Genomic DNA, 23,625 nt, shown 5'->3' with positions numbered 1-23,625 from the left:
TAGCTCGGCCGGTCTTGGTATAGCTCGGATGGGCGCCATCTACATCATTACCTAAGTGTGTGACTGAGGTAACTTAGCTTGGTGTGGTTGCAGCAGCTTATATAATGGAGGTAACCATCTCACTTGGTTGGTAGTGAGTAGGAGTGTGACTCCTAGGAGGACTCTACTAAGGAAAGTAAAGTCCTACTAGGATTGTGCAAACCATCTCACTTGGTTGGTAGTGAGTAGGGTGTGTGATTCTGAGAAAGACTCTTATAAGAAGAGTTGGAATCCTACTAGGATTGTGCCAAATGAAGTCTATAAAAGCTCATGACTAAACCTATGTGCAAGTATCCCAATTCTCACTCTAGAATACACAGAGCTTATTGTCTATTGTCTTGTTGCTGACTTAGGCATCGGAGGGGTTTCCGGCACACACCCGCCGGCTAGCTTACGTTTGTGTTTTCAGGAAGTAAAGCGACGACGTTTGGAGGAGGGCAAACTTGATCAACATGATCATACGAGAAGAATTATGTCGTGCTCATACAAAACCTTTGGAATTGAGAGAGAGAGAGAGAGAAAGAGAAGCATGGGTGGGAAAAGTGAGAGGCTCTGTAAGAGTGAGAGATAAGACAAAAGTCCTCTATCAAGTAATCAAATAATCTCAGCCCTCCATTCTTAAAACCAAACAATCTTAGCCATCTATATAGACAAAAGTTCCATCAAGTTTAACCAAATAATCACAGCCCTCCATTCTTAAAACCAAACAATCTTAACCATCCACCTAGACAAAAATCCCAAACCCCCTTCCCTTGTTATATAGATTTATTGTAAATAAATATAGAGTTTTGTTAACAAGAGGGCACTTGTTAAGAATGTAATAAATGATATTAACTAAACTCACTACCATGGAAAATAGAGGAAGTTATAAATGTACAACATAAAAATATAGATGCTGATAAGACCAAGCTACCATTTTATGTATTTCTTTCTGTTTTATCTTTTATCTACTTTCTTTTTTGTCTTCATTTCCTACCCAGATATTCTTTCATGAATTAATATGTTAGATAAATATTTACCAAAAATGTAAAATACCAACAAAATTCTTTTCAGCCCCTTAATAAAGTGGTAAAAAATGAGGAACATAATAAAATATTAAAGAGTCATAAAGAAATATTTACAAGTGAGCTCTTTAAATATTTAAATATTATTTATAATTTTTGAATTTTTTATATAAAATTAATATTTATTGCTTTCATGATAAAAAAAAATATTGTAAAAAGATATAATATTAATGCATTTTTTTGCATATTTATATATATATATAGACATTTTTATACATTTTAACACTATTTTACACGTTTATATTAATATTTAATTTTAAATATGTAAAAAAATGCATTAATATTCTAATATTATTGTGTATTTCACCATTTACTAAATTTATTCAATATATTAATTCATGAAAGAATATCCGGGTAGGAAATAAAAAGTTTTAAAAAAAACTGATACAAAAGACAAAGGGTGAATTACACTGACACCCCTGAAATTTTTGTTTAATATAGATTTTCCCCTTACGTTTGAAAAATTACATTTTCCTCCCTGAGATTTGTAATCTCGTTACAAATTACTCCTCGATTGCTAATGTTATATGCTCTAAATTGTTTTAAATACGTAACCATTTTGCCCTTTTCCTACCATTTCTTCTTTCTATCATCGTGACTGCAATCTACAACTTTTCATCATTAAATTCTACCTGAACTTATTCTTAGTGAGTGATGATATTCAAACATAAATTTTATATAAAATTTTCAAAAACAATGATATAACTTAATAATAACCTTTCACTTTAAAAGAAAACACTCATAAACATAATTTATATTCACAACATCACTATCACAATATTTTTATGATATTTTTTGTATAAATTTTTATATATTAATAGAATTTTTTATTTTTATTTCCACCATAATTTTTCTTTCTCATCTCACCCACATTTATTACAGTATTATCAAACACCATCATTCACATTTATTACAATATTACTAAATTTTTACATTTTTATATTTTTTTTTTGTATTTGGTGAATTTTAAAAAAAATACAAAATATTATACTTCTTAAGTATATCTAAATTAGATGTATCTAAAAAAAATTTAAAAATATGTTTAAAAAATTCAGTAAAAATAAAAAAACACGAAAAATAAAAAAAAATCAATTTTTTTGTGAGTTAAACCAAAGAAAATTATTGTTATTTCTCTTGAAATGACATGAACAAAATATCAGTATTATTTTATTATTTTATATGTACAAAGGGTAAGGGACACATGTCATTTTAACTTGATAGGGGGTAAGTCTAATTTTTCAAATGTGAGCAAAGGATCTGTATTAAAAAAAAAATCTTAGGGGGTGTCAGTGTAATTTACCCAAAGATAAAATAGAAAGACATACATCAAAGGGTAGTTTGGTCTTATAAAAAAAACTTACGTTTTTGTGTTATACATTTATAACTTTCTCTATTTTCTATAGTAATGGTGTGTGTTAGTAGTATTTATTGCATTTTTGGAACACTTTGTTAACAAAATTCATAAATATAATCATCAATGAGTCGGATTGTTTTATACCACCAGAATAAGTCACCAAAACGCTTGGTCTCCAATGTAGTTTTTAATGGGCAACGATGGGCATATGTTCTATGATACACATAGTAGGCAAAATAAAACAGTAAAATATATCTGTGATAAATACCATTTTTCCCCAGTGAATTAATGTATAAAAACAAGAATGGCAACAACTGAAAATATCAAGGAAGCAACACACCAATTGTATCAGTTAAAATCCCAATTTATAAATACATATGAATTGTGAGAAGGAAAACAGCTAAATAACTAATAAAAAACGAAGTTGAGAAGCACAGAAAAACACTTTCCCTATCTTCCATTTCATGAACTTGAAACAGATAAATCAACCAGCCAATCAGTTCCGACACCCAGTTTCACTACTTTTGACTTCACTATTTTTCCCTTCTTCCTTTTGTCCAAGATGTTGCTTTCACAAAAATCCTAAATATTTAAGTGTGAAAGGAAATGTTGTTTTTATTGGACCATAGTTGAAAGAACCACCAAATATACCCTGTGACAGGCACATTTTAACAGTTAAAAGTAATAACTCAATGCACGAGACTTCTATCAAAGTAGGCCTAGGGAGGACAAACGAACGTAACCTCACCCACCCATGCCTAAAGAGATTGTTTTCATGACTCAAAGTTGCGCCACTGAGAACGCTAACAGTAAGCCTCATTGTTAAGCCAAACCACCCTTTTGCATGTTGTAACAATTACTATGCAAATACTTGTAAGGAAAATTACAAGGCCAAAAAAATAAATAAGGGTTATATGAATTCCTTTCTCAGAAGACTTATGTTTGGTTCATAAGAATAAAATCATCTTTCATTTAGAATATTCATTCCCACCTTCGGTTCACTAAAGAAAGTCAAGAAAAATGTATTGCAAATGGAGTCATCATTGTAAGAGAATGATCATTTCGTAAAAAGGCTTAGGAATAAACATTCTATTCCACTCCACATTCATTCCAGTGAACTACACACCACCTATGTCATTCACATGTGGAGAAATACCACATAAGAAATTTGTAATTATATATCCAAGCAGCTCGATGCTGTAACTTCCAAATTGCATCCACAATTCATGAGGTTCAAAAAACAAAGGGGCAAAAATCACAACAAGCCTAAACAATAGCAGCAGCAAACAATGCTGGTAGTAAGGTATGACACACCAAAACTGGTATGACAATAAAGCAGCACACCGGAATCACTTCCATTTCTTGAACTTCCCCCCGTGGTGATGATGGCCATGGTGATGATGGCCAAATTTCCCATGTTTGAATTTCCCGTGCCCATGGTGATGATGGCCATGTGACAGGTGATGATGGCCATGTGATAGATGATGGTTGCCATGTGACGGATGATGAGCGCCATGTAACAGATGATGAGCTCCATAAGCAGCAGCCGCAGCAGCAGCACCCCCAGCTATCAGTGTTCCCATACCAGGTCCTCCATGCCCTGTATATATTATTAACGACAGAAATAACATATTATCAACAAAGGGAAAAAATAATAATAATAAAAGCCTAGTGTCACAATTGAACAAACAGCTTTGCAAGCCTGCCTGCTTAGGGATCATCATTACCTTGCTTTTAGCAAACTAGTAGATGTAAATAGGAGGCAGAGAAATGAAAAATTAACAAAAAAAAGAAAGTTCAATAATCAGACGTGAACCATTGAATTCTCTCTTTTTTTTCTTTTTTTCAACCTCCCTGAGAGAGAATTAGAGACAGACCGTCAAATTTTACAGTATTTCAAATTAGAATATCCTAGTTTAGTCCCCTTTACTGCTGGGATGAAAGGGAATTCTAAAACCTTTTCGGTGCCAATATCCATTAAAAAAAAAAATTAATTTTGCTTCTGATTAAATCCTGCTAGGTGATAACACGCACTAGATAGTTCTTGGTTGTATGAGTTCCTTGTTCTGGATTCAAAAACACTGAATAGACACATAAACTAATCAAAGGTTTTAGGAGCACCTGCTTTCTTCTGCCAAGTGCCAACCACTATTGTTCAAGCATTTCTTGCAGGTGGTGACCAATCACCTTTAACACACCCAACGACTCTGAAGTTTTTTAACAGCAAATTTTTTAATAGAAATAAAAATCACCAATATTTGAAAGCCCTGAGTAGGTCATCACATTTGGATGAAAGCCTTTGCAAGCGGCCTATAATGGACCTAATTTCACTACTATTCTTAGGGGTGAGCATGATTTGGATCAATTTGGGATGAAACAAGGACCAGTTCCATAAGAATTGGAACCAAACCAAACCAAACCATTGAAACACAGTTCGGTTCGGTTTGGAACCACGGTTTCATATAATCTGTTCACAAGAAAAATCATATAACATTTTCAAAAAAAGACAACCTCTCATAAATTTTAAAAATAATAATAACATGTCAATCAAACAAACTACTCTCACAATATTCACCAGATAAGCAAAACCATAACATTAAGCAAATATTGTTTAACATTAATCTGTTATGATTTTTAGAAACATAAACTTTCAAAACATAAATATGCATGTTAACCTAAGCAAACATAGGTGGTGTTTGGGAAGCTTGGGACTTGGGTTTTTTTTTATTTTTTTCACAAAAAGACAAACTTTTTGCAAAAAAAAAAAAAAAAAAAAAAAAAAACACATCCAAACAAAATATCACATCCAACCCCATAATCATTTCACTTTTTCTCTCACAAACATCACATCCAACAACAAAAAAACCCAACTATCTTCCCAAACACAAAAAAAAAATTCTCCAATAATATCCTACAACTAAAAAAACGACCTACATAAAAACTCACTTCCCAAACACCTACATAATATCTATCAAATAAATATATATGATTTAAGTTATACGGTCTGGTTCGGCTCCAATCCAGAACCGATCCGTGGAGACCGGTTTCTCAATTTTTCAAACTAGGACCGAACCACGAAATAAAAAACCAAACCAAACCTACCGGATTGGTCTGAACTAGTTCAGTTTGCATATTTTTCAGCTTCCTTGCTCAACCCTAACTATTCTATTTAAATGACATGATCAGAAAAAATAAAAACTGAACATACCATGCCCACTCCCCTCATCACAACAAAAAAGCAAGAAAGGCCTATGAGGTCCTTCACAAGTGAAGCGCTAACAACCAAATGAAAAACATATCCTAATATTGGAGGACAAATCAAATAACAACACACGGCAAGAAAAGCCAATAATAAGGTCCCTCCTGAGTGAAGCAATGACAATCTATTGACGAACATATCTAAAAACAGATAAGGATGTCAAATTTATATCCTAAAAACAAAAATGCATCAAACATACCTGAATTATGTGAAGCCGATGGACTAGGATAACCTACTTGTGGATATCCACTTGGGGAAGGATATGGTGATGGTGGATATCCACCTGGGGGAGGATATCCAGCTGAAGGGTAACCACCTGGGGGAGGATATCCAGCTGGAGGGTAACCGCTAGGGGGAGGGTATCCAGCCTGTGGGTAACCTTGAGGGGGATATGCCTGAGGAGGGTATCCTTGGGGAGGGTATGCCTGAGGAGGGTATCCTTGGGGAGGGTATGCCCCAGGAGGCGGAGGGTACTGTCCACCAGGATAACCGGAATGATTGTGCTTCCCACTCATTCTTCTTCAACTTGAAATTGATGAACTGAGAATGTAAACACTGGACATTAGAACATACAAGAACTTTTTGGAGTGAAAAGAACAAAAGCACCACATGTATCATATGTGACCAGAATGTAATAGCATTTGCTTTATTCGGACAATCATAGAACTCCATCACAATTTTCTCTACTTTAAAATAAATTCCCCTTAGTCAAGAACTAAGTTCCTCTGGAATCTAGAAGTAATAAGCTATAATTAAAGCAAACCCATAAAATTTTACCGAAAAATCTGGAAAACACTAGAGTCAAAGTCGATAGGGCTAATAACATCCCGAAATCAAGAAAATTCACAATGACTAACAATTCTTGTGCATCATTTTGAATTCTAAACATGTAAAACAGACTAACCAAAGTGGATCTAAATCAGGCATTTGAGATAGTTCTAATCAAATTACAAGTAAAGGCTTAGAGTAACAATAGAAAAAAGTTGAAAAACTGTTTGGTAATCATTTAAAGACAGATTTATCTTCTGAAAAATGGAAAAGTGATAGTGAAACAGAAAACATAATTGGGGTGTTGGGGGTTTAGAGAACAGTGTTTTCAAAAAAAAGTCAACTGTCAAAGAACTTTTCAAAACAACTTCTATAAGCTAATGAAAGTTGTGATCAATGAATGTCTAATATACACGTACACGCAATATATAATTATTATTGATTAATTTTGAAAGAACATAACCATGATGAAACAAACTGAAATTAAATACAAGAACAAGCAATAAATAAAAAATCCTCCACAGAAACAACAAAGAAATCATGATTTACTTTTTACATTACTACTAAATTCAAAGCAACAAGAACAAGCAAAGACAAGGAAATCAAGAATCCTAGACAACAAACAACAAAGAAGATCAGGATTCACTTTTTCATTAAATCAAGAGATTTTATATGTACAAATATATATATATATATATATATATGTATAGAGAGAGAGAGAGAGAGAGAAAGAGAGAGAGAGAGAGAGAGAGAGAGAAAGAGAGAGGAAGAAAGAGAGCTCACCGGATTGAATGGGGGGTTTTCAATATCTTTAATTCGGCGAGAGAGAGAGTGAAAGGTAGGAAGAAAGAGAGCTCACCGGATTGAATGGGGGGTTTTCAAAATCTATTTAATTCGGCCTTTTGTTATAGAGTTGTTACCGCTTCACTTTCATTCAAATATATATCACAAGAAACGTGCAAAGAAAGTGATGAAAAAAATAAAATAAATTACACTCATACAGTCCTATGTTACTTGATCACTGACTTTTTTGTCATAAACTATATTTAATGAAATTATTTGATGAAAAAATAATTTATTTTTTATTTTTTATTTTAGTATATGGGAAAAGTCAGTAACATTAAAAAATTTGCCGAAAAAGTTATTAGTGGTGATAGGTGTAGCTGACAGCGATGATAATGGTGATAAAAAATAAAACAATAGTGCTGGGGACCCTAGTGGGGGTGACCCCCAGCTAAGGATGTAATTTTGGCCTGGCCCATGTCGGACCTTGCAGGCTCCCACCAAAAAATCGGACTGGGCCGGGCCGGCTCACGGGCCAAAAAACTAGGCCCAAGCCCAGGTGTAGTGGGCCGGTGTAACAACCTCATACTGTTTGCCGATTAATGACTGATTGATTACCGATAAACATTGATTACCGTTAAAACTGAACTGATCGTGACTGATAATTGGACTGGTAAAAGTACTGAACTGACTGACTAAAATTGGAAACCGAATTGATTGAGTATATGTTAGCTGAATTGCATTCTATCTGTTTGACTGTATGATTATCTGTTCATGCTTATATGTTTAAACTGCTAATTGAAGGCCTTATCGGCGGCCGAACTGGGAATTGATTAATGTTTTACGATCTTCATAATTAATGTGATTTTATGGTGTATTTACCTGAAAACTGATTAGGTATGATTAAATTAGATTAAAATGAGTTAATCACATGAATTGGACTTATTTACCAAACTAGCCTTGTAGTGGGCCACTACCTCAAACCTTTTGAGGCTTATTACACTTAATGCATTTGATTAAAACCAACATTTCATCAGCCTTTGTGTTGCCTCTAACCGACCAAGAAGAGAGTTAGAGAGAGAGGGAATTGTTCTTGTTGATTTAGCTTGAGAATCTTGAAGAATTGAAGGAGTTTTGTACAATTGAGCTTCCCTATCCTAAATACAAGACTTAAGGTAGCTCCATTGTCTTCTTGTTCATGTTTTGAGTGGATTCTTGCATGGTTCATGTCATATTGATGGAGTTTAGAGCCAATCATGGGTTAGATGTTGAATTGTAGCTTGATTGTTGCATGCATGTTGCCATTCTTGAGTTTTGAGGTTGTAAGTTCATGTTTCCTCACATGCATGTCCATAATTTTGTAATGGTCCATGATTTCATCATGTTTTGGAAACAATTAGCTCCTTAGAGCATCAAATTGAAGCTTTGAAATTGGTTTGAATTCATGCATGTTTGCATGTTCATATTGTTCATGAAATTGGTTTGAATTGAGTTTGAATTAAACACCCTTGGGCTTTGATTTCTTGAAATTGAGCTTTGAAACATGTTATTCTATGTGTTTATAAGAGTTTTCCAGAAAATGAGCCCAGGAGGATCGGTTTTGAGTTGTTAACAACTTGGTTTTGAGCTTGGAGGTGCAATCTGGAATTTCCAGATTCTGCACTTCCGCTTGAGCGGGGGAAATGCCGCTCGAGCGTGGAATCCGAGCATCCAGCATCTCTCTGCACTGTTTTACAGTCCGCTCGAGCGGAGGATTGGGCGCTCGAGCGGAGTCTTGTCTCAAGCTCGAGCGGGCGTCGAGCGGGGATTTCACTCATCCAGTACTTTTACAGTACGCTCGAGCGGGTAAGTTTACGCTCGAGCGTGTACCTTTGTTGCATGACCGCTCGAGCGGGGAAACTTGCGCTCGAGCGGGACTCTGTTTTTCTGAAAATGCTTTTAAATGTGCATCTTTGCATCCTCATCCCATTCTAGGCATTCGTAGGCCTAGTTTAAGACATCTTATTGAGGATATAGATGTAGAACACACCGAGGCATCTTAGGGATTAAGTTGTTATCTTTCCCAACTGTGTAGCTTAGTGTGTGTTCGACCTGTGAACTGTGTAGGGTTGGCGACTGGGGAGACACGCTCTAGCATACTGTAGCCCAAACTCTGTGAGTAACGATTGTGTAAAGATATGTTCACAAATGATTATTTTCTGAACAACTGAACTGTACTGTTTTCTGAACTGATTACTGTTAACTGAATGAATGTATGTCCTTTATTTCTGAACTGTACTGTGGCATCCTTAGTACCTACTGCTTACTGTTACTGTTACTGTTACAGAGATCTCTGTCGGTTCCCTCGTGGAGCCACTACTGTTTACTGACTGATGGCCATCATTACCGTTCGGTCTTTTAAGACCTACTGTTACTGTTATGCTAATGGATGTACCACATATGACTGTTTACTGTACTGAACAACTGAAATACTGATTGAATTGAACTGTTTTCATTACTGTAAGGACATTCATTCTAAACCCCTTTACGCTTTATGTTATTCACTGGGCTTTAGCTCACTGCTCATATATATATGTAGGTGTACAGGCACCAGATCGGAGCTAGGAGCGTCAGGGTAACTCCAGTTTTGTCAAGCCAGCCTTTGTGCCTCACTGCGAGGTTCCGAGTTGCCATGCTATGGCTTGGGGGTGTTTTGTTTGTTTTCCCCCGCCTGTCTTCATACTGTCTAACTGTTCTGTATAGACTGAATGTTTACCGTACTGTCATCAAGGGATTAGGTCCCTGTACTGTGTGATTGTAAATTCTGTATAGACTGTACTGTTTGTGTATGTATGAATGCATGAAAAATCTTTTTGGCATACAGACTGTCACAGCTCATTGGACATTGTTTAATTACTGTATTGGCTTCCGCCAGGCCCTGTACTCTGTTTTACTGTATTACTGTTCAGCAGGCCTTCGGTAATCTCGGATTACTGGCCGGTTACGGTGCTAAACCCATAGGGCCGGGTTTGGGTTGTGACAGCCGGGCCCCTGGGCTCGGGCTTTGGGCGGGCCTACACAAATTTTTTTATTTTTTTATTTTTTTTCTACTAGAATTTTATTATTTTCCATTAAAAATAATATTGGGCCTCGGGTGGGCCGGGCGGGCCGGGCTTCAAAACGATGGCCCAAGGCCTCGGGCTGGGCTTGGGCTCGGGCCTAAACGGGCCTTAACGGGCTGGGCCCATATCGGGTCACGGGCGGGCTTCGGGCCGCCCACGGGCCACGAGCCAAAATTACACCCCTAGCCCCAGTACTCCCCACCTCCACATGTCTTGCTATGAGAGCAAGACTGGAAAAAAAAAATTAATAAAATTTTTTTTGAGCCAATCAAAAAATAGTGGGGGTGGTAGGGTTCACCCCCACTGGGGGTCTGGGGCATTTTCCAAAATAAAAATATGGATAGATATATGTAGATTGATGTTTCGTTTGATAATATTACTTTTTAGTTTAAAAGTTAAAAAAAATTTAAAAAATTAAAAAGTTAAGGGTGTGTTTGGTAACGTTTACGTTTTCAGTTTATATTTACAAAAATTTTATAAACTGGTTTTTGTTTATTTTTTGTTTATTTTTAGAAAAACATAAACTGCAAACGCGTTTGGTAATTGACAAAATGTTTGAAAAAAATTTAAAATATAAAAAGAGTGAGAAATAACAAGTGGTGGCAAGTGGCGGCAGAAGACGGTGGTGGAAAGTGATGACGGTGGGTGGTGGGTAGCTGGTGGTGGCGGGTGGGTGGTGGTGGTGGATGGGTGAGTGGGTGGGTGGGTGGGTGGATGACGGTGGCGGGTGGTGAGTGGTAGCGAGTGGGTGGTAGTGGTGGTGGTGGTGGTGGCAGGTGGCAGGTGGGTGGCGGATGGCGGTTGGTTGTAGCGGGTAGGTAGTGGGTGGTGGTGGTGGTGGGTGGATGGGTGGTTGACAGTGGCGGGTGGTGGGTGGTGGGTGGTAGCGAGTGGGTGGTGGTGGCGGGTGGCGGGTGGATGGGTGGTTGACGGTGGCGGGTGGTAGGTGGTAGCGAGTGGGTGGTGGTGGTGGGTGGTGATGGTGCGTGGGTGGGTGACGGTGGCGAGTGATGGGTGGTAGCAAGTGTGTGGTGGTGGTGGCGGCGGCGGCGGTAGTGGTGGTGGTGGTGATAGGTGGGTGGGTGACGATGGTGGTAGGTGGTAGCAAGTGGGTGGTGGTGGTAGTAGTGGTGGATGGTGGTAGGTGGGTGGCAGGCAGGTGGTGAGTGGTGGTGGCAAGTAGGTAGCGGGCGGTGGATGGTATTAGCGGGTGGCGGGTGGATGGCAGATGGGTGGTGGGTGGTGGTGGTAGTGGTGGCGAGGGATTGATGGTGGTGGTGAGTAGGTGGCAGGTGGGTGGTGGTGGCAGGTGGGTGATGGGGGGTAGGTGGTGGTGGAAAATTGTGACGGGCGGTGGCTAGTGTTGGGTGGTAAAAAAAAAAAAACTGAAAACTCAAAATGGAAACACATTTTTTGTGTTTTCATTTTTTAGCCAAATTTATAAACTGAGACCACTGATTTATAAATCAAAAATTTTACCAAACAAGTTTTTATTTGAGTTTTTTAAATTTTTGTAAATATAAACAGAAAACGTAAATGTTACCAAACGGCACCTAATAATTTATATATAAAAAAGTTAAAGATTCAATTTATTCTCTATTTTTTACATATCTTTTCGTAAAAAATCAAAAAGTCATCCCAAATATATTAATTTTTTTATATTGCATTTTAGTCAGAAAAATTAAAAAGTTATTAAAAAAAGCTTATTTCTAAACGAGGCTTAAATGGATAAATATGTGATATATGAACAAATATTAGGATGGCTTGTGGATAGTGGAGATAACGACGGATAAGTAGGAATGAAATGGTCTTTTAAATTATAAATTGGTTTTGGTAATCTTTACGTCTTTTTGTTTATGTTTATAAAAATTTTATAAATTGATTTTGTTTATTTTTAAAAAAACATAAACTACAAATGCGTTTGGTTTGAACAAAATGTTTGAAAAATTTTAAAAACATAAACTCAAAGGATGTTCGTTCAAGCCTAAAATATTTATATTTATTTTTTATTATTTTATGATAATGGGATCATACACGTTATGATTGAAAAAAAAAATTAATTAAAAAATTAATTGAAAAAAATAATTAACATAAATATTATTTGAAAAAAAAAATTACTTGAAACAAAAATAATTGAAAAAAAAAGAATTGAAAGAAAAATTAATTGAAAAAAAAAATTATTAGTCAAATTTTTAAATTTCTGTTTAAAAATCACGTTTTTTTTCTCAAATTTATAAACCAAAAAATTTTTCAAACAAGTTTTTATACCAGTTTTTAAAATTTTTGTAAATATAAACTGCAAACTAAAAACAAAATGGTTACCAAACAGAACAAGAGTGTTTTAATTTTTAGTCAAGGGTAAAAGAGTCTTTTTATTTTATTTCCCAGCTCAGGATATATAATCTCACCCCTATCGTATTACTAATAATCCTACAAATTTGTTGGATTAATAATCCTGAAACGAAATTTCAAAACAAATATAGAATTATAGGTTTACAGATTAATAATCTCAATCTCATACTCTAATCTTCTCAATCAACCATGCCCTATGTTCATTATTTTTAGTCAAATGAAATTTCAAACTTATACGTACTACTCTTTTTTCCAACAGTTCATACTTCCACCAATTTTTATATGTTGATCGATTTATGAGATTCAATTTTTCGCTCTGATTATTATAATTTTATTTGATTACTGGACCAGGCAAGCAAGGTCAGCAAGAAGTTCTATTCCATTCACCAAATTATCTCTGTGTACATTTTTTCTCAAGCTACATATTTAGTAGTTTGATTTTTACTTCTTTATCTCAGTCCACACACTTCACATTTTAAATATACCCTCACATTCTCTATGCACATCCTCTCCTTCCATCCTTTCTCACTCCAAAAACCTTAACCCTAACTACACCAGTTATCGGCAACGACGACAGCAGCGATGACATCAACCACCGCCCCTTTCTAGCCTTTCAGCCTAAAACTAGGGGCCACAACATCTTCTAAAAGAAGCCTGTTCCAGAGAGAACGATTTTTTCCACTTCTATCCATATCAGCTCCATACCAAATGCCACGCCAATTTGATGAAACCTCAAAGTATCCATTAACTTGCACAGTCAATCCAGTTCATACAAGCAAAGAAAGGAAACAAAATGCCTATCCAAGCTTAAGAATGCTATCCTGTTAAGTAGCACATTAAACCAAAATTAGATTTTGATTTGTTAAGCAACCAAATAAATTTTAGAGGGAAAAAAAAGTGTCTAGATAAGTAGCATTCATAAAACTAAAGTAGCAATGTACAAAATCTTATTTCCAAGTTAATTGGATGCACAAATGTTCACAACCAATCCATGTCATCCTGTCCATCGTCAAAGACACCACTTCTCCAGGTGTAGTGTAATTACCTAAGGATTTTTGAAAGTGTGAGATCAGAGTCTGTAACTACAATTATGTTGTCGTTCCTTGAGATTATTTTCTTTTAGAAATTGCATCTTATCATATATTATTATAAAAATAAGGAAAAAATAATAAATGAAAAGAAGAAGAAAATTCCTCTACCACAACATGGATCCTACCAAAGCCTTAAACAAGATGAGAAAATGGAAACAAGAGAGAGTTAAGGGACGGAGGAACTTCATGTCTTCTTAGTTCACTATCTGGAATTCTATCAGAAACTTGGGATGGAAATCAACTCCCACTCAATGATTTACATCAGATTTAACTTACAAATCTCAAGCATTTCATCTATAACTCAAAGGTTTCAAGCATATTCAATGGTTTGTTGTGTAAACAAATGATCAATCATGCTCCTAAGTCGCATCAAATCACTGATGCACAAGACTGATAAGTAATTTGTAGGGACTGTAAGGAGTAGGGAAAGTGAAAGGAAATGCTATGTATGGTTGAGGTTTGGACATGTGAGGCGATGGCTGGCGATAAAGTGGTTGGTGAGATAGTGGTGAGTAAGATGTGTATGGAGAAATTGTAAGATATGTGGGTGAGATGGTGGTGGGTGAGATGATAATTTTGTTAAAAGATAAAATTGTGATTCTAAAAAAAATCATTAAGTGTGTGGAGTAAGAAAACTTGGTGTGTGGAAGTAGAATTTCCCCAAGGTCAGCCTTCGTTTGGAATGTTGGTTTAGTATTTTGGTTTTTTGACTATTTTAACTTTAGGAGACAAAATCTCGTTTGTGATGAATTTTTTAACTTTTTTTACTTTTGTGAGAGAAAAAAATTAAATAATTATAATTTAGATGTGACATTTTGTCTTATTAAATTTTTAGCATATTTTATCTTTTATAACTAAAATAGCCAAAAACGCTTATGCCAAAATCAAGAATTTTTAATTGAAGTTAATGCACATATTGGTAAGGGTAGTCTCTATTAGAAAGTGGAGCGGAGATAAATTTTGCTCATCCACTCTATTATATTTATTAAATATATGTATATATATAATATAAATTTTTTTAATATAATAAGATTAAACATTAAAATGTTACACTTAGTATTTATTTACATTCATTTATTTATCATCTTACATTTTTAAATTCTTATTAATTATAAATCAACCTATAATATGTTATATTATCTCTAATTTTTATGAAAAATGCTTGAGACTCCCATTTTTTGAAGATCCCCACAACCTCCTTTGGATCTCTACCATTGACGGTGTGGGATCCATATCAATGGTGGAAATCCAAAAGAGGTTGTGGGGGTCTCCAAAAAATGGGAGTCTTAATCATTGTTAAATTTTTATTACCATCACTATTTGTATATGTACAAAATAAATCCATCCTGCCTTGATTTATCTCACTCTGATTGGTTTGAAATTTTTAAAAGTAAATTTTGGAGTTTTAATTCATATTTTATTATTTTTAGTGATTTTTAATTTTATTTTTTTTTATTTTTTTTACTTTTTAGATTCATTTAATTTACATATACTTAAAAAGTATAAAATTTGAGCAAAAATAATTTAAGTTGTAAGGCTCTAGTGCTATGCCAATGTAATAAAACGATTACGGGGCGCTCCACGGTTTAGAACGTGGCGAGAGATTCTTAGACCTCTTAGATCCATTATTTAGATAATCAGAATTCCAATAACTTTAAGAACTTTCTACTTCACTCATAAAAGAATACATCTCACTAGCGCATCTTGTCTTTTTTCCTGACAAGTGAGCATAAAAGTCTTATACACTCTATGATGTTCTTAGGTTGGAGTATCAGTACTAGCCTCTTTAAAATTTTAGTTTAATTATAATTTAAAAAGTTATTTTTCTATTTTAATTAGTTACTTCATTGCATCAAACTCTCTATTTTAACTCAATTCTATTAAAATATTTGTTATTATTTTTTTTTTATAATTAAATTGATGAGTTATGAACCAAACAACTCTTTTGTTTTACAAAATGTAAAACTAGAGGAAATGTAAAAAAAAAATGCCGTTGATCGGTTGATCGGCCGAACTTCTGGGTGGACGTTCGGTAACACACAGCTAGCGATGAACAGTACCTCGTTTGTTGTAGCGAGATACTGTAACACTCGTATATTAACGATGAATAGTAACGAGACTGATGCAGACCATTTTTGATAAACAATACCACTAATCTAGTTAAAAAATAAGTTTAACTAGTTTGATATGAATGCTCTTATGGAGTCTCAAACACTGAATTGAGCTGCCAACTATAAGATTAACTTAACAATGGCTAAATGATCGGAATTCCCGTGAGGAAATTTATCACGCAAGATGGAATCAATAATCCGGAAGCAAAGGTTATTCAATGGTTCTGAAAATTTTGTATATTTAAAGAACACATCCTGCCATTGCTTTTATAAACACAATGGCAACCATTGCCAAAGGTCACAATTTTTGGATTCAAAAACTAACAGTCACAATTGTCATGAAACAATGTGTCCATTGTGTTCAAATTCAAGTACTTAACTTACCAGATTGTTCCATTTCCTTGCGGGAAGGAATACACCAGCCATTGGATTTAATCAAGTATGCATAGACACACCACATTATGGTGTGGTCACACTTAATCTAACATCTCCCACTTGATCACATCATAATAAGGTGATAAACCGAAGTTTGGCATATTTACCTTGGTACCAAAATTTTGCCTCATGCCAACTTTCCTATGAAATAACCTCATAGATCGACGTCTGATCGTGACTTGGCCATACGTGCGCACGTTTTTGCCACCAATCTAACCGCACCCGTACGAATGTGTTCTCCCACTGATAACACGCTCCAAATGACTTCCATTCACTATATTTCAAATGAACGGCATCAATTTTCAGTGCTGGGTTCATAGTCCATACACATTCACCATTGACGACTTCAGCCGCATACATTTTTCATGTGTCAACCTACACTGAAATTATTGTTAAGTACTTCCTTTAAGACCCATTCCTAAAGGTTTTCCTTAACATACCTTATCAATGACTTTTTGCTGATCAAGCAGACAACATCATCTGGTAGCACGTTGCATATAATGGACTTTACATCTCATGCTAATTATGATATCCATACCTTGTCAGTTCCTCTATCTTGTTACCTGACCAAACACATGTTTCCATGCAAAATAGAGTCGCAAAACATCGGTCATCTAGGCGTCCCTAGAGTCATCCGACTAAGCTCTTATATAAGTAGCTAAACCACCTAGCTAGGCATTTTTCAATCCCATATTAGCTACATGTTCTCTAAATTTTTTCAGAGACAACCCTTTGGTAATAGGGTCAGCTACCATCTCTTCTGAGGGTATATAGCTGACTTTAATTTCACCTCTCGCTACTATGTCCTGAATAAAGTGGTAACTTACATCAATATGTTTTCCCTTGGAACTATTTGCTCCACTTTTTATTAATGAGATGGCGGACTGATTGTCACAAAACATATTGACCGGTCTGGCAGGTATACCTAACTGTAAACTGTCAACAAATCGTTTTATCCAGACCGCATTACTCACAGCTGTGCTGCAAGTTATGTATTCAGCTTCCATAGTGTACTTTGCAACACAACTCTGTTTCTTACTTAACCAAGAAACTGTTGTTCCACCAAACAAGAACACATGACCATTAGTAGATTTTCTATCATCTACATCTCCTGCAAAATCTGCGTCAGTGTATCCTTTTATGTCTAAATCACACAAACCAAAACATAATTTCAAATTTTTAGTGCCTTTTAAATATCTAAATATGCTTTCAACTGCTTGCCAATGTTCCTTACCTGGATTGGATTGAAACCGACTTACCAATCCGACTGCGTGACAGATGTCAGGTCTTGTGCTTGTCATAGCATACATTAGGCTGCCTACTGCCTGGGCATACGGGACATTTCTCGTTTCCTCAATGTCAGACTTAGTTTGAGGACTCATACTTTTACTAAGACTTTGTCCCTTGGAAGCAGGCGTGCTTAAAGAATTACAGTTAGCCATATTAAATCTTTTGAGTACCTTGTCTAGAAATTTCTCTTGATCTAGATATAATAATTTTGAATTTCTATCTCTTGAAATTCTAATTCATAGAACATAGGTTGCAAGACCCATGTTTTTCATTTCAAAATCTAGATGCAAAGAAAGTTTTGGTTTTTATAATCATATCTGGACAATTTCCTGCTAACAATATGTCATCCACGTATAAAGATAATATTACTAACTTGTCATCATTTTTTCAGATATAAAGTGATCTAATGGACTCACAATATAGCCCATTTCTAAAATGGCTTGGTGGAATTTCAAGTACCATTGTCTTGAAGATTGTTTAAGTCCATATAGAGATATCTTCAACTTGTAGACTTTATCCTCATTGCCTTGGTTTTGGAAACCATCAGGTTGCAGCATATAAATTTCCTCTTTTAATTCTCCATTGAGAAAAGATGTTTTAACATCTAATTGATGCAATTCCAAATCCATCCTGGCGACTACCGCCATTATAATTCTTATTGAGGAAAATTTTGCAACAGGAGAATATGTATCTACGAAGTCTATTCCAGGTTGTTGAGTGAAACCCTTGGCTACTAACCTGGCCTTGTATTTCTCCAAACTTCCATCTACTTTGAATTTCTTTCTAAGAACCCATTTGCAACCAATGGCTTTTCTTCCATTTGGGAGATCAGTTAATTCCCAAACATCATTTTTCTTGATCGAGTCAAGTTATTCATTCATTGCCTCTAGCCATTATGTAGCATCATTGCTACTCATTGCTTCTTTATAACTAGTAGGATCATCTACTAAGTTATTAAGTTCTTCAACTTAAAAAACATAATTATCTTTCAAAGACGTAGATGGACGTCTTGCTCTCTTACTCCCACTTATCTCAGGATTCGAAGCAGGTAAAACAACGTCATGTAGTTTGCGTTTGCTCCCACTATTAGATGGTTCAGGAAGAATATGTGGATTGTGTGATAAAGAAGGAAGAGAAGAATCCTGAGATACTTCAGAAAGCAATTCAATTTGTTCAACAGGAGTAACAAGATCAGTGGATTCAAGAAAAATAGCATCTCTACTTTCTATTAATCCACGCTCGGGATGGTAAAAATGATAACCACTCCCATTTCGACATAACCAACAAACTTGCATTCCCAAGTTTTGTTTCCCAATTTATCCCTTAAAGGTTTGGGAATAAGTACATGTGCCTTACATCTCCAAACTTTGAGATTTTGAACATTTGGTTTAGTTCCATGCCAGCATTCGTAAGGAGTTAGAGGTTTGGCTTTTGTTTTGACTCTATTTAAGATATATGCAGCGGTGGACAAGGCTTCCCCCCCCCCCCCCAAAAAAAAAATGAATAGGAAGATCAGCATAAGCCATCATAGACCTTGTCATTTCCATGAGAGTACGATTTCGTCTTTCTGCGACCCCATTTTGTTGTGGTGTGTATGGTATTGTAAACAAATGTTTTATGCCATTGTCCTTGCAAAAAGAATCCATAGCATCATATTTGCCACCTCTATCATTATTCAAGTGTTTAATGGACCGACCAAGTTGCTTTTCTACCTCTAGTTTATATTCCTTAAACTTGTCAATTGCTTATGATTTGTGTTTAAGAAGGTAGATATGTCCATATCTTGAATAATCATCAGTGAAAGTAATAAAGTATTCTATGCCTCGATGAGTTTTAGTTCTTAAAGGGCCACAAATGTCCGAATGAATTATTTCAAGTAATTCCGATGATTTCCAATGTTTAAAAAATGGCTTGCTAGTCATTTTACCTTTGATACATGGTTCACATATATCAAAATCATCGGAACATACTTTAGGCAATAAGCCACTTTTAAACATTCGAGACATTTTATTTTTATTAATGTGACCTAACCTTAAATGCCACAAATGAGAACTATTACTAGTAAAAACATACAAATAATCAAAAATACATACTTTATTATCAATAGGAAGAGAGTACATGTCATTCACTCTTACACTTTTCACTAATACACTTCCTTTCTTAATCAATACTGTGTTAAACCTAAAAGTAATCTCAAAACCTTTTTGAGTTAACACCGGAACTGAAATTAAATTTCGCCTAGTGTTGGGTACATAAAGCACATTATGAAGCACAATAGAAGTTCCATTAATGAGAATTGACAGTTGCCGATGCCCAAACATCACTATAGGAGTTGTTGCCCATGTAGATTCTGTGTTCACCAACCTTCTTTTCAGTAAACTCCACGAGCATGTCTTTATTTTGCACAATATGCCTAGTTGCAGCAGAATCAATCCACCATGAATTTGATGAAGGTTCAAGCACCATTGCTTCAGAAACTGTCATGGCAACAGGGTTATGATTCTTTTTCTACTTCTTCTTAGGACAATTGGCTTTGATATGACCTTTTTGACCACACTTGTAACATGGGCCTATCTGATGCTTGTGATGTTGTTGTTTTTGCCATTCTTGCGGTTTCTTCCATCCTTTCTGAAATCCCTTCTTCTATTTTTCCTTGAAAGAAGTCGTCTTTTTCTTGTTGAATGGTGTGTGAGTATTATTCTGTGATTGTGGTAAAGATTGTGCCATCAACAAGTTAGAAGATAATCCTTCTTTACGCCTGCGCTTCATTCTTTCTTCTTCCAAAACTAAGAATACGGGCAATGGTACCATTGAAATCTCTCGTCCGCTATGATTTAAAGATGTGATAACATGATCCCAAGACAATGGAAGACTATTAAGTATGGTAGTTACTTGCATCTTGTCCAACTAAGAGTGGCCAGCATTGGATAATTCTTTAGCAATTAATTCCATTTGATTAACATGATCACCAACACTATCATTATCACTCATACGAGTGTTATTATATTTGTCCAAGAGCAATTGAATTTGAGTATCTGATTGAACTCCATACTTACTTTCTAATGCTTCCATTAGTTGTCTTGCTGTTTCATGTTCTTCAAAAAGCGGAATAATGTTATCTTTCATACTATGTAACATAGTTGCCTTTGCCATTGCATCATCTTCTATCCATTTATTTTGGAACCAATTAGAATCATCATCTGGTTTAGAAGTAGATAAAGTATGCAATGTTTTCTCTTGTGTAAGAAGATAAGAAATGTGGCATTTCCATGCTCGGAAATTATTTCCATTAAGCATCTCAATTCTTGAAGAATCTATGGTATTTTTAATAGCCATATTAAAAACAAAATGTGTTACTATGAAAATAATAATTAATATATATATATATATATAATTGAGGATTCAAGGTTATTATGTTATTTATTATTATATTAACAAAATAACAATAATAATAAAATGTATTGTATTATGTTGGATTGGGCCTTTAATTTATTTCTTTTGATCTAGCCCAAAAACAAACATAACAGAGCTTTTATATTTCAAACTCAACAACAGCAACGGTATTATTACGGTTGCCTTCTCCTCCGGTGACGGGTTGAATGACCAAAGAAAAATAACAGGTTTTGTAAGAACAAAATTTCAGTAGTTTTTCATAAGAAAAGTTACTGTCCAAATGTCATTATATTTGGAAAAACATTTGGGTTTATAATAAATTGAAGTTACCAAACCAAATGCTTACAGTGCTCTGAATTTCCGGCAAAAAGAATTTATGAAAATTTTCTTTCTTCCAATCTGAAATTCAACACTTGCGTTTACAGTTAAACCTGCTCTGATACCACTATAAGATTAACTTAATAATGACTAAATGATCGGAATTCCCGTGAGGGTATTTATCACGCAAGATGGAATCAATAATCCGGAAGCAAAGGTTATTCAATGGTTCTGAAAATTTTGTATATTTAAAGAACACATCCTGCCATTGCTTTTATAAACACAATGGCAACAATTGCCAAAGGTCACAATTTTTGGATTCAAAAACTAACAGTCACAATTGTCATGAAACAATGTGTCCATTGTATTCAAATTCAAATACTTAACTTATCAGATTGTTCCATTTCCTTGCGGGAAGGAATACACCAGCCATTGGATTTAATCAAGTATGCAGAGACACACCACATTATGGTGTGGTCACACTTAATCTAACATCAACATAGACACAAAAGGAGGAGGGCATGAAGCGACATGTTGTTTTCGTTATTGGTCAGTCAAAAATCCATTGCATGCTAGCTATTCTAAAATAGCAAGACATTCTCAGTCAAGTTTCAAGTTTCCATTGGGTTACTTTGTTATGACTTTACATCAGTTAAAGAAAATTCATTAAATATAAAAAAATATAAAAAATATTTTTATACTATTATTTTACTTTTTATATTATTATTTTACCTTGATATTTTACTTTTTATACTATTATTTGTTGTCTTTGAAAAGCTACGGAAAACAAGTTCATTATATGTTGGATAGATGCCAATAAATTCAAGATCTCGCCTGATGGAGTGTTTTTAACTTCATTTTCTCATTATCATATATTAAAATCAAGAAAAATTACATTAAACAAGTCCATTTTATATAGACACTTAAAAAAAGTTACATTAAATAAGTCCATTATATTCAGAAAATTTTGAATATATGCCAATATATCACAATGATGGCCCCAAAGCATAACACAAGAATCACAAAGGCTTCGTTTGTTAGAACTTTCAAAATATAGTTCCATACTCATTTTTTAGTATAATGTTTGTTTACCATTTTTAAAAATTAATTCCACATTTACTTTTGAAAACTCTTTCCAAGGCGGAAAAATTTGGGCTAACCAGTCGTCCCACCGGACGTCCGGCCGGTTGATCGGAATAGTGTTCGGTTTTTTTTTTTTGCACCTGTTATGTTTATATTACAATATATATATATATATATATATATATTTGTGAAATTTTTTTAAAATTTTTTATGAGCTTTGAATAAAATTTTGGGTTGTGTTTTTTTGGTTATGAGTTGTAAGTTTTCGTATCAAATAACATATGTTACATCACTCAATTTAAACTCTTTTCAAAACTCATTACCAAATAAATTTTTCACACTTAAATCATAATTCCAAAACTCACAAACTCAAAATACAACTCTATTCTCAAATCAAAATTCTAGGGGTGATTTGGGATGATCTAAATAAGTGTACTTTTTGACTTTTTATGAAATATGAGTTGGGTATGGGTTGCGTTTGAAGTGATGTGATAGAGATGTGATGTGATTTAAATAAGATGATGTGACTTAAATAGAATAGTGACTTTTTGACTTTTTAACTTTTTAACTTTTTTAGGTTATGACAAATAAGGCCTAAAACTCTACCAAACATTTTTATTCCAAAAAAAAACAATTGTATCCGGAAATGTAATTTTTATTATGCTATTTTTTTTTTAATATTATTTTTAAGGTACAACGGAAATAATTATGCTATTGTTAAAATGTAACACAATGAACACAAAAAATACACTTTATTAATCTATTACCTGTCATGCCATTATGATAAAAATATTGTGCCAAATTTAACACAATGAATGTTTGATCATTAACTTATTTAAGTTTATTGTACTATCCTAAAAATGTCATGTCATGCAATTTTTCTAATAAATTAATATAAAATTAAAAATTAAAAAAAAACACTAACCATCATATTAAATAATTTTAATTCAAAATGCAACTTTAAAGCATTCTATTAAAAAATATAAACCATTAAATTTGATTTAATTTATTTAATGGAAGTTCAAATTAAGCAAATGAATTAAAGTTTTTTAATATATAAATTATTATATTAAAAAATCTTAAATAAAAGTTTAATTTAAAAACACTACAAACCCATACAGTTAGGTACACAATTATATCTTGTGGTAAAAATTATGGAAATACAAAAAATCTCATAATTTTAA

The 23,625-nt window shown here is 34.4% G+C and overlaps 1 protein-coding gene across 7 annotated transcripts in view; it reads right to left on the bottom strand.

The window, feature by feature from the left end:
• Window positions 1–3,617: 3,617 nt before the first annotated feature.
• Window positions 3,618–23,625, bottom strand: part of LOC114295198 (uncharacterized) — a 41,715-nt gene continuing 21,707 nt past the window's right edge. Inside the window, exons 1-4 of one of the 7 annotated variants that reach the window (XM_082916186.1) lie at window positions 7,268–7,423; window positions 6,172–6,256; window positions 5,916–6,141; window positions 3,618–4,057 (exon numbers count right to left, since the gene is read on the bottom strand). In XM_082916186.1, coding sequence (XP_082772312.1) covers window positions 3,807–4,057; window positions 5,916–6,141; window positions 6,172–6,231 — 537 coding nt within the window. In that variant the 5' untranslated portion in view covers window positions 6,232–6,256; window positions 7,268–7,423 and the 3' untranslated portion in view covers window positions 3,618–3,806. Of the gene's footprint in view, window positions 4,058–5,915; window positions 6,257–6,493; window positions 6,518–6,620; window positions 6,854–7,033; window positions 7,225–7,267; window positions 7,505–23,625 lie in introns of those variants that run through there. The other 6 variants (XM_082916181.1, XM_082916184.1, XM_028240714.2 and 3 more) reach the window with 6 other exon arrangements.

This window comes from Camellia sinensis, chromosome 2 (genome assembly GCF_055761805.1).
Source record: "Camellia sinensis isolate YWXY chromosome 2, ASM5576180v1, whole genome shotgun sequence".
NCBI lineage: Eukaryota > Viridiplantae > Streptophyta > Magnoliopsida > Ericales > Theaceae > Camellia > Camellia sinensis.
The sequence above is the reverse complement of the archived record's forward strand: the minus strand, read 5'-3'. Positions and strand labels throughout refer to the sequence as shown.